At 45.8% G+C, this 12,957-nt stretch overlaps 1 protein-coding gene across 1 annotated transcript in view; it reads right to left on the bottom strand.

Annotated features, from left to right (window-relative positions):
- RAB11FIP4 (RAB11 family interacting protein 4) overlaps positions 1-12,957 on the bottom strand; it is a 1,159,525-nt gene that overhangs the window by 690,755 nt on the left and 455,813 nt on the right. The window contains exon 2 of the mRNA XM_085617187.1: positions 9,965-10,052. Within this exon, the coding sequence (XP_085473313.1) occupies positions 9,965-10,052 (88 nt within the window). The remainder of the gene's footprint in view (positions 1-9,964; positions 10,053-12,957) is intronic.

Below are 12,957 nucleotides of genomic sequence, written 5' to 3'. Positions count from 1 at the left end.
AGTGTGTTTGCAGGAAACGCATATACCATGGGGAAAGCGGAAGATCCTGTCAGAATTGGGTTATGTGGTCTGGGCAGCCTCAAAACAATCAATCATGACTAGGGGAGTAGCGGTGTTAGCTAATTCAGCAATACAAGCAACAGGACGTATGTTAGCTGATAATCAAGGACGTTGGGCTATCCTGGGATGTATTTTTGGGGGGTGAAGTTCACGCTGTGCACAGTATATGGTTCTAATCTTGATGAGGCCCTCGTTCTTGAGTATTTAAACGTGGAACTTACACTATGGCCTACTCCACTGGTACTGTGTGGGGATTGTAATATCAACTTGACTGGGAAAGCGCTCCAATCTAGTTTTCAGAACTATAGTGGTAGGAAACCTAGGGTGTTTAAGGAATTATATCATTTGTTGTCTGATCATGGCCTGATGAATGTTTGGGTCTGTTTCCATATGCAAGATCCGGTTTTTACGTTCTATTCTCACCTGCATAGTAAGCTAGTACGGCTTGATAATTTTTTTGTATCCCATTTATTATTTGCAGGAATTAAGATACAAATGTTGCCGAGAACCACTTCCGATCATGCGCCAGTAGTATTGGATATCCCCGCATTTGGGACATGTATAACTCCAAGAGGTTTTACTTTTGATAGGAAGCACTTTTTGGACAATGTTTTTATTGACCACATGAAGGTCTGGATAAAGGACTTGCTTCAAATCAATCGGCATTCCACATCATGTGGGGTTGTTTGGGATACATTTAAAGCTTGTTTCAGAGGGGAAGTCCTGAACTATGGCCTACATAAACAAAAGCAAGCCAAATTGGCAGTTCAGGAATTATATAATAAACTTAAAACAGTGGAAGAGAATCTGGCAAGGGGGATTTTGGCTGTTAATAATATTGCTGATCTGCAAACTGGTGTGGCTAGATGCAAAGCTAATATTAATTTGTTATGGAGTAAAGAAATCGCGTTAATTTTACAAAAAAAATTGCTATGAATACAGGAGGCCTCAGAAACTACTTACAAGGGAGGCTGTGCAGAGAATTAATGGTATGAAGAACGCTCTGGGTAATATAGTCCATGATCCTCAGGAGATCCTCAAGGTTTTCTATGACTTTTACACAGAACTCTAAACAGAGCAAGATATGGGGTGACATCCTAAGGATCTGGGGCTCCAATATTTAATATTGGAGCGGTTGGATTGGGAGGAAGCCGAGATGCTGGACAGCCCTATCACTATTGATGAATTAGAGCAGGCTATCAATAGTATGGCGATCGGAAAAGCTACAGGCCCAGATAAGCTTCCCTCGTAGGTCTATTAGACATTTTTTCAAGATCTCAAAATTGATATGCTTGCGGTTTTTGAAGCAGCACGAATGAGGGGGGGTGGCGCCCCGCAATCTTGGGATGAGGCTAATATCATCATATTTAAGAAAAAGGATAAACCATCTGATTTGCAGGGGTCCTATCGTCCGATTTCTCTTGTCAACTGTGACGGGAAAATCTACGCCAAGATTCTTGCGAATCGATTGGCTAAAGTCATTCCCCCCACTGGTCTCTTTAAGAGAACACGGTTTTATACCCGGAAGGGGGACAGTGAACCATATTTGCAGAGTAGTGCCTCTATTTGATATCGCACAGGTAGTGTCCAGGGACCTAGGATTGATCTTGCTCGATGCAAAAAAGGTGTTGCTTGGGACTTCTCTTGGGGGGTCCTACAGCAAATGGGGTTTGGCCAGGGGTATATTCAGGCTCTGTGGGTTTTATATCAACCTCCCGTGGCCAAGATATGCTCAATGGGGCTTACATCTGAAGCTATTCAGATTTCCAGAGGCACATGGCAGGGGTGTCCTTGTTCCCCGCTCCTGTTCGCGCTGCACATGAACCCTTTTTTAAACATATTGGAGCGGAGTGACCAGATTGAACCTTTCGTGGTCTGGCAGGATTGTTTCTGTGTTTTGGCTTACGCCGATGACATTGCGATTGTAACATCTGATCCTGTTGCGGCGTTACCTGAAATTGAATATTTGGCACAGGAGTTTGGTTCTGTTTCAGGCTACAAGTTGAACACGTCAAAAACACAAGTTCTTTGTACAAACCAAATTTTGGCTAATGATCCCAGAGCAGTCAAGGAAGTTACTTATCTCGGCATTAAGATTCGGGTCTGTCTGAAAGAGCTGGTCGAGATTAACTGGGGCGCTATTATTGGCAAGGTTAAACAATCACTAGAGAGATGGGAGTGTTTACACCTTTCCTTGGTAGACAGATCTAATGTCCTTAAAATGAATATATTGCCCAGGGTTATGTACATTTTTAGAGCAGTTCCATTGGAAGTATCCCGCGTACAACTTCAATATTTACAATCTTTGTGTGCCAGATTTCTCTGGGCCCCAGGGAAACCACGCAGAGCTGCTCGCCTCATGATTCTTCCTCGGGACAGAGGTGGGTGGTTGGTTCCTGATTTAGCACCTCATTATTATGCGTGTATTTTATCGAATATACGCATTTTACTGAGTGGAGAGGAAGTGAATAATTTAGCCAAGGCCCCCTCAATATATCAGATGGTCTTGAAGTCGGAGGTTAAAAACTGACTATTTCAAAGAATAGATGGTAGTTACTATAAAAGAACCTCCTTCAAAATTTTGGGTTGTTTTTAAAGTCTGGAATACAGTGCGTAAAAACTTGCAGATTCCAGGGCTATCATTATATACACCTACCTCTGCAGGAGGGCTACTACCATCGATTTTCTGGGATTATGTGGTAGCTAATTGGAGATTGAAGGACATTGCCCGAATTGGTGATTTTTATCAGGCTGGAAGGGGGGGGGGGGGGCGCCTGCTCTTCTTTTTCATGCTTGGCGGATAAAAACCATTTACATAAAACTCAATTTTTTAAATTCTTACAAATACGGAATTTCTTAGGTAAACAGGCAACTATTATGACACCGCATAAGATATTGGAAGCCGTCAGGCGTCAGGAAAAAATAGGGTCTCTTTATTAGGTATTGTTAGCTGCTAGGATGGATGACTTAGGCAAGTATAATGCTAAATGGGGAAATTGCCTGGGAGAACAGTCAGTCTCTCTAGAGGAGTCGATTGATATTGCAGGGAAAGTTCTCCTGGCAGCCAACTTAAGAGCCCAGCATTATAAAACACTGTTCAATCTATACCACACCCCTGCGAAGATAATGAAATGGGGGGGGTGAAAATGATGGGAAATGTTTCCGGTGTGGTGCAGAGAATGCTGATATCCTTCATATATTCTATTTGTGTGCTAATTCGACTCCTTTTGTAGGAGTTATAGAAAGGTTCTTATCATAGGTTACTGGAGTGTCTATAAAAATCTCGGCCTCCATGATGTTGTTAGGGATTGGGGAGGATCTATGTCAAGGGATGCCAATGTATAAATTTCGTTATTTAATATTTATTGCCATGGCAGTAGCTCGGCTATGTTTAGCATCCACTTGGTAACAGTCTGAGGCTCCATCTTTTGAAAAGTGGCGTGCTATGTTTTATAACACCTTTAATCTAGAGTTTAATCTGTATTCTGTTAAAAGGCCCAGAAAGCGAAAAGTTGGTCTTTATGTGTGGGGGGGGGGGGAATGATTGATCATATGACGGGTTGATGTTAATGTTTATTCGAGAGAATGGATCTGAATTGCTGCTGTCCTCTGGCTTAAGATGTGGTTTTACGTATTTATTTTTTGATACTCTGGGAGGCATTGAGTATCTGTATGATGGATTGATATCGATCTTGGCACAGGGGAATGAATTGAATTGTTACTGTGTTCTGTCTTAAGATATATGTATATATGTATTTTTGATACTGTGGATTTAAAAAAAAAAAAACAGAAAACCAAGGATGATATTAGGCATGCACAAAAGTTATGTAACATTGGCCTAGTTGCGTAATTTTCGAAATTTATATTAAGCAAAATGTATGTAATCTTCACCATTTCAAATAAAGTAAAAAATGTTGTGATATTTGCCTGTAAGAGATTGGCTTCAGCAGAAAATGTCTCAAAGAGACACATTTTCTCTGCAATCAAGATATTTCTTCTTCCAAGCAGTCACCTTTGTTTACTATCTCGTATAACTTTTTTTGTGACGTATGTCCTCATGGAGAAAAGTTCCTTGAGGTGCTGGCAAAATGTGGTTCACGCAGTTCGTGTAGTTTCACAAAAATTAAGCATATTTCTTGAAAAAGCTTTGCAAATTTCACTCACCCCTAGCTAATGTTGTCCTAAAAAGAGCCACTCCTAAATGGTCCTCAGTGAATTTCGACTGTGACTTAACTATCTGAGACTATCACAAGCTGTGCTGGTAAAAAAGGAGAGCCCAGTTCACACTATCCTGGTCGCGCCCTTCTGATGCCAGCACAAAATTTGAGGTGCACCTGTGGGAACCATGACGACGAAAGAGTGAAGTCTGTGGTTCCAGGTTCCATACTGTTCTCCCAAACATCAGGATTTGGTCCAGGAGTTGCCACGAGGGAGGTAGGGTATCTGCATTGATGGATATATGTCCAGCGGTGGTGGGGCCAGGGGCAGCTCCTCCACGTGGGCGGAGGAGCGTCGCCCCACTGCTTTCTTGCAGTACGAGAAGCAGGAACATAAAATGGTAATATGAATTCCATTTTATGTTTCTGTTTTTCGCACTACGAGAAAGCAGAAGGGTTTGGTTGGGGCGGGTGGGTGGGCGGTCCTGCTCCAGGCAAGAGAGGAGTGGCTTGCCCACTATTGTGGTCGCTGACTGTTTGGTCAAACTAGTCATTCACACTCTCCGTTTTCTTCATGTAGGCTGCATGTAACCTGCATGAAGAAAACGGCCTCCCCATAGACGCCTGTGCGGTCAGCGTCCCAGTCAATCACAACGCTGCCATTGCAGTGTTTTGATTGGCTTAGGGGAGGGGAGGGAGGCTGCCTGCTTGGCTGCTACCTGTGTGGAGAGGACATGGGACGATGCGGGACCAAACCAGAGCGGGCCGCGAAGGTAAGTTAAATTTTTTTAAATGTATTTCAAATTAACCCCCTACGCGTGACTCCCTCCCTGCGTGACCCCGCGTGACCCCACCCGCGAGTCATGCCATCCGCGACTGGGTGGGGCTCTTGAGTCAGTGCCGGATTTTCCACCGCTGAGCACCAAGAGGGAGCACCCTACCTCTCCACAGCCATCTTGTACAAAAATAATTGACATTGCTTGAAGAAATGAGTCAGCCAATAAAACTTTTAGCCCGTGAACATCTTTCAGTGACTATGCAACAGACAAGCGCTAAAATAATTTTTTGCCTTATCTTGTGTGTTCCACCACAATAGAGTTGGAGACAAGTGAACTAATAGCTCTTTACCATAAGCAATAGCAAGCTCCCAGATGCTTTTCCCTGCCAGCAAAGTCACTACAAGCAAATTATAAATAAAAATCGATAGACATGCTTTATCAGTGATTTTAGCTTACATCACATGAAGATGCATTTATGGTTAGAGTTAAAAAGGAGTACTTATGTAGAATCATCAATACGATAAAGATTCTTGTATGATTCACTTTCAAAGGTCCATTTTCTCTTGAAATACACATGTACCACCTATTATAGTGTCACTTCCTGGGCAAAAAGTGCGTGACTGGTAGCAGAGGCCCTGCATTCATGGCCACACCTTGTGCTTTTTTACTCAAAATTTGCATATTTGCCTCCGTGTATTTGAAGGTCATTTCAACAGACTGTAATAATTTCCCTCACATTAAACATTCAAAGTACATTTTTCAGTTTTCACTTATACAAATGCCCTGTGAGGCTAGATAGATTCCTCTGCTCCACAACACTACTCCCCCAAATACAACATACTGAATACCTGGGACGAGTCTTGTCAGACCATGACACACACACAGTGATGCTCAGATGGAGACCACCCCACCCCGTACCTACATGGAAGCTGCCACGGGAGTGCCTCACTGATCACAGGCATGGTGACCACATTCAGGAACACTTTGCACTAAATGCCGGCACAGCGACATCTAGATTAATAGAATAGGACGCGTTTAAGGTCGAAGCCAGGGGACACTGCATGCAACAAATAGTAGGCGTGCGAAAAATACTAGAGCAATCGCTGCAAAATGCGGAAACAAGATTGTCGGGCTTAACAAAAAGCATGGACAAAGGGGAAGCTACCCCAGAGCAAGTGGCGGAAGCCAAGACATCTCATGCGGAGGCAATGAGAGACCTTCGCAAATATAACTTCAGGATTTACGCCGCCAGGGTGCATCGGGAGGGAAATAGGGCAGGGACACTCCTGGCCTGGCTTGCTAAACAAGACACGGACATAAAATCAATCACCGAATTGATAGATACGACGGGCACCATTAAACAGTCACAAGTAGATATATTACAAATCTTTCACGACTATTACACGGGAATCTATCAGGCCCCGACGCCGACACCAAGACACGTGTTGACCCAGTTCCTCCACTTACTACCTCTGCCCAGCATCCCATCCGAGGACAGGAAGGCATTGGAGACGAAGAGTAAACCCCCAGAAGTAACCCACGCAATCAGAGCACTGGCACGACATAAAGCGCCGGGAATGGATGGCTTTCCCCTTGAATACTATAGCACCTTCTCAGTCCAGTTGACCCCACGGAATGTAACCATGAACGAAGATGTGCTGAAAAGAGGCAAACTCCCTGGTTCGCTCAGGGAATCTACCCTGGTGACATTCCTCAAGCCACATAGAGACCCCACGCTCCTGTCCTCATATAGGCCAATAACCTTGCTCAATGCAGACTAAAATATTAGGCAAAATATTGGCGGATTGGTATATCCAAATTCTCCCACAACTGATCCTCCCAAAGCAAAGCGGTTTTCTCCCAGGGCGTAACGTTTCACAGAATATACGCAGGTTATTCCATATATAGGATAGATCAAAAGATCAATTCCCACGCACAGCGTGACTGATTCTGGACCTTGAAAAGGCCTTTGATACACTGCTGTGGCCATACTTATTCGCCGTCCTCCGTAAAATACGCGGACCGACCCTACTGGCGTACACACAGTTCCTCTATAGGGGCCTCACATCTAGGGTGAGAATAGGGAAGTACATCTCGGCCCCATTTCCGGTGGAACGAGGTACCAAGCAGGGGTGCCTTCTGTCCCTCCTCCTGTTCGCCCTGGCGGTGGAACCCCTGGCCATACGCTTACGTCAGGGGGGCAAGACATGGGGTTTCCCAATAGCAGACACAGTACACTGCGTATCACTATACGCAGATGACCTTCTGATCTATGTTCGAGATGTCACGAGCGACCTTACACCGATATGGACAATATTACAAGACTTTGCGGAGGCCTCTGGACTTAAACTCAATTGGGACAAATCTACGATCTTTCCACTAGGCCCTCACTTAGCTCCCTTAGACATATCAATAGGAACCCAGAAACTCCTTTGGAGTGTGGCGGCACCCCGGTACCTAGGGGTGAGACTACATCACTCACCCGAGGACCTCTATGAGGGAAACCATCATGGCGGTCACCTTCTGGAAGACCCTACCCTTGTCCCCCATTGGGCGCATAGCCATAGCAAAGATGATTATGGTCCCCAGACTACTTTACTCCTTCACCAATCTCCCTGTGATACCCCCACGATCCTTTTTTCGGGAGCTAGATACATTACTCACAACATTAATATGGGGGGGGTGGTAGACACATGGTAGCCCTAAACACTTACTTACCCACAACTCAAGGGGGACTGGGAGCTCCTTCCTTCGAAGCATATTTATTAGCAGCTCAACTTCAGTGGTTATCTCATTGGACAGCAGAACGCCACATAGGGGAGACGTTCACTGACGACGGCCGAGTTCCTCTTCCAGCCATCCGAAGAATACTAATGCCAGGTACCAAACCTATATGCACACACCCCTTACAGGTATCAATAGCCCGCATGTGCATGATGCAAATACATCGTATGTCAAGGGGAAAGCCCCTATACTCCCCACTGCTCCCATTAGTAGGATTCCCCCAACGGTAGAAATTTTACACTTCCGGGGCTCTCCAGGTATGGACCGATCACGCAGTGATGGAGGTCGAGTCCCTATTTGAGGACGGGCAATTGAGAATATATGCCCAAATTATGGAATGCTATGATCTCCCACCGGGAAAGTTCCTGCTGCATAGACAATAATTAGCTAGCGGCAGACACTGCTGGGATCTTAATGCGGGGGAACCACTGACGCACCTGGTACTGAACACTATCCTACGCATGGGTATGGGGAGACACTTAGTCACCTGGCACTACAAAGCTATCCGGGAAATTATCACCACTCCCTTACACATGTTATGACAGAAATGGGAGGACGAGGTAGGACGGGTGTTCCATGACAGAGAATGGGAAAAGGGGTTTGAGTATCCAAAAAAGGTTTCTAGGAACGCATGCTTCAAAAACATTCAATTAAATATCTTGCATCGCGCACACCTAGCACCACACCGACTCCACCGTTTTTATCCCAACACGCATTTCGCATGCCCCAGATGCCAGACTCCTGAGGCAAATTTTAAACATATGTTTTGGGACTGTCCCACAATCCAACAGTATTGGGAGAGGGTACACCAAACACTCCGAGCGACGGTCAACCTCATGGCCATATCTACATTGGAGGCGTGTGCCCTGGGAGTCTTCCACAGGCGGAAGACAGAAAGGTCGCAGTGCTGGTTTGCATCCCTAGCCATTCTCTTAGCAAAACGAGGAATAGCCATGCATTAGAGGGCCCCAGCAGGACCCCCAGAAGCAGCCTGGGTAGGCGCCATGAAAAAATGGGGGGCGGTGGAGGAAGAAGCACTGAGGGACGAGGAAGTGAGAGGGATACATAAACATCCCATACCTGTGCAATAGGTGCAACTACAATCTCAATTTATACAGGAGGCAACGCCGGAGGAATCACCCATGGCCACACAATCTCAATCCCAAACTCCACCTGTATCCCCCATAGAACAAACAATAACCAACACGAGGCAGTAGTATGACGTATAAGACCACATCGACCTACCCCAATTGGGAACACAATCATGGACCCTATACAAGAAGATTCACGGGGATAGAGATGGGGACTAAACACCAACCTACACCTCTGGGAAACCCACTTAAGCAGGCTCCAATAAACATACAAGTATAAGTAGAGTCCAACTAAAGGGTAATCCCCATTTAATCTCACTGTTCTTTACCCATGATGTATGATGTATGATGGGATTGTTGATCCATACTGCAATGGTACCATCCAAATGCCTGCAATCGCCTGTCAACATGTGTTAATGATGATGTATACCTTTGTACCATGAAATGTGAAATCCCCAAAAACAAATTTAAACAAAAAAAAATACAAATGCCCTGTGAGCAGCACAGAAGTGAAAGATGAAAATCTTTAGTTTATCTGATCCACAGGTAATTGCCGAGTGCATTCTGTTCGATTATGTTGGCTCGTCAATGCCACTAGATACGGGGAACAACCAAATGTAAACCAGCACAAGCTGGTCCCAATTTCCAGATAGCTGCTAGCCCACCACCTATATAAATGGGAACACAGGCAACTAAGGTCACTTTCGGCTTTGCTCAGTATTATCGATGAGGTGTAGTTGAATTCTTGTGCCGCAACAAGATCATGGTCCACACTCACTTAACCAAACCAAAGGTGATGGATGTAAATGCTTGAATCAATTTGAACCACTGGTAAATACTCTATGTACCTTCATACCCATCACTTTTTCGTGGTCTAATCAAGTTTAATCACAGGTGACTGCAGCACACATAGGTGTCCTGCCCTACTCCTGCCCGATGGATATAATGGGACTGAAGGATCTCATTTGTGACACAGTTTAAAGGAGAAGATGTATTTCCAGCAGGAATGAAATGTGGGACCGAGGTTTGGACTGGGAAGGATGATGGCAGGAAGGATGGATATGACTCCAACTTTTAATTCAAGTGTGCTTACCTTTAATAACAAAAACGCCACGACAGAAGTCCTTAAAATTTATTCTTCCCAGGTCATTTGGGTCCAAGTACTTGGCGAGCTTCTCCACCTGAATGAAACAAAGAGAAATAAATATGAATTATATAATATTGTTTGTTATCGTTTTGTCCAGCTTATTCTGCCATGTATTTCAAATAGCACCGAATAATGAAACAAGACTATAATTGCCAATGAAATGCATACGTAGACAGTCTCTTCATTGAGGGATGTTAATTAAATATGACACAACAGCAGATTAGGGCTTTCTGAGTTACCTGACAGTAACCACTCCTGAGTGAAGACTGTGCAACAGCGTTAATGGTGCAGAATAAAAATGCGATGGGTCCTTCTGCTTGTATTGTTGGCCAACATGACCGATACTAAACTGAAATCCTACATATTGTGTAACTTGTGTTACTGCTCTGCGGCGAAGAAGACATTGGAAGTTTAAGTGAAGGAAAGAAGAATGAACCTGCTGTAGTTACGCAGTCTTAGAGCTGAGTGTTCAGATGAGGCAGAGGAGAGGACGTGCCATTGAAAGGAGATGGTATGACTTGGAATCTACCAAGGGTGAATGCAAGTAAATACGTATGGATGGAAGTGGAAGAGTGAGGTATCTGGGTGGAATAGCATGAGACATCACCATGAGGAGGTGCAAGGAGGTGTTGCTGGGCAGAGCTGGCAAGTGGTTCCTCGGGGAGAGGATGCCTCTGAGGTGCCACCTCCGGCCTTCTGACTGAGTTGTGCCTTTTGCATGAGCTCTTGGGTAGCTGAGTGAATGTTTGTAAGGACGGATGGATGAAACAGAGAGGTAGTGTGTTTGTGGATCGCTTGGGTCTACTTAGGAGATTGCTGTGGTAGGTAGAAATGGGGAGGTAGGTTTAGAGGTTGAAGGTTTGGTATTTCACAAGGGTCATGGTCAGGGTTTGTCAGGAGGCAGGTCAGGTGAGAAGGTGGAGGCCCTTAGGGTTCTATGACAGGTGGTGAAGGATTACCTGTTGCGCCCTGTGGTGCTGGAGTAATTGTGGAGTGAGCTTATTCAGACCTCTGTAATGGGGTGGCATGGTCACAGGTATCATTACGGCCTGCTTTACATCAAGCTGTAATGGCAAGGAAGAAAAGTGGTTGCAGCTTCTGTGGCTGAAGTGATGGACACAGGGAATGTTGGCAGTGGTGTCAGCTGCGGGAGTGCAGAGCATAGACTGAGGTCAGAGCTGCCTTGAAGCACAGAGGCTGGGGGTAAAAGGGCTGAGAACAGAAGATGAAACAGCGTGCCAAGAAGCCATGCCAGCGGCATGGCAGACCGAGGAGGGTGGGTGCGATCCAGGGCCCAGAGCAGATGGAGTGTTTGAAAGGCTGACATGAGTGCCGGGTGGATTGGGCAGCCTCAGCAGAGCAGATGCACAGGGGCATAGGTAGGACATAGTGCTGGCAATCAGCGGCAGAGGGTGTCGGAGGACTTACACAAAGGGCAAGGCCTGGCATGCTGTGCCAGTGCCTGCACAGCTGCTATCCCTGCACTCAAGCAATGTACACCAGGGCAGTGAGGTCATACAAAGGGCAGAGAAGTACAAGTCTGAGTTGGAGGGAACTGTGGTAAAGGTGGTCGGGTGGGGGGTTGACTGGGAGAAGTATATGAACCTGAGACTAGTCATTGATTCAAAAGCAGGTTTGGCGGCTGAAGATGGTACGATGAAGGAAGAAATGCAAAGTGCATGATGAATCGAATGCATGCTGCTATGGGTCCTTAGTGAGGCAGCTGAAGGAGGCTAATGGGCATAGAATTGATCAAGGGCTAGTGAGTGTGGGGCAGGATTGGGAAGAGTGCAGGAAGTCAGTTAAAAGAGCAGGTAGCTGTGGGTAGGAAAAGGGGCAGAGGAAGGGGGAGGTTAAGGTGGACATGGGTCTGTGGCAGCTCCTGGGGACCACGGGACTGCAGACCTGCATGGTTTCAGTGTCCAGTCAACAATACAGTGCTGGTGTCAGAGGATAAGAACAAGGTCACTGACGATGGCAGAGTCAGGTGTGTCTCAGGAGTACAGGCACAAGGCAAGGGATTGGTCCTGTGTGGCTCATCTTAGGGCAGCAGCAAGAAGAAGAGGAATGCATCCATGTGACACGGGTGTTGGTGACAACCCTGTTCCAGGAACACCTGTGAGAGCAGCATTCTAGGGATGGAAGTTGAGAAAAGGTTTCAAGAGGACATGGATTAAAAGAAGGGTGACAGTGGGGAGGACTAGCAGGGATTCCAGTAGAGCTTGGGTGAGTGGGAAACCTGCCAAGTGCGATGAAAGTGTGGTCAGCATCTGGCAATGGTGAGAGTGAGATGCTAATATGGACAAGTGCAGGAAAACAGTGTATGGGGTGAAGAACGAGGGGGAGGAAGATGGGGCTTCTTCCTCTCGAAAGAAGTATAAGAGAAGAGGAGGCAGCTAATGGTAAAGAAAAGGGCAGAATTACAGGCAGAGAGTACAGTCTGCCTTACACCAGATAAAATGGGCTGGTGGGAGCCCAGGGAATGAGCAGGTGGTGGGGAAGGAGCATGGTGAGGAGAGGAAGAAGGCAGGGACTGGGAGATGGAAGAAGGGTCTACACAAGCTCTCAGGGGTGTGGTAGCCAAGGGTGTGGACAGAGTTAGGTGCCAGGTCTCGGAGCGAAAAGGGAGCAAAAGGGGCGGATAAAAAGGCATAATGGGAGAACGTTAAGGGGACCTGAAAGTGGGGTTATCACACTGAGTATGGGCTGAAGGCTTGCCAATGAATGAAGGGAAAGTGACAAATGCTGATGTTAATGCGTGCTGAATCTTTTAAGGAACAATAATAAAGAAACATTCAAAAAGGAGCAAGTGATTGTACGTCTAAAGATCTTCATCTTTGAGGTGTACTATTTCGATTTTGTTTTATTCTTGCAACGAGATAATGCAATCATGTGAACTGTGTTTTACCAACTGCAGACTGCTGTAATCAAAGATGCTG

Source organism: Triturus cristatus, chromosome 7, assembly GCF_964204655.1.
Source record: "Triturus cristatus chromosome 7, aTriCri1.1, whole genome shotgun sequence".
NCBI lineage: Eukaryota > Metazoa > Chordata > Amphibia > Caudata > Salamandridae > Triturus > Triturus cristatus.
Note: the sequence above shows the minus strand (reverse complement) of the source record. Positions and strands in the feature narration are given on the sequence as shown.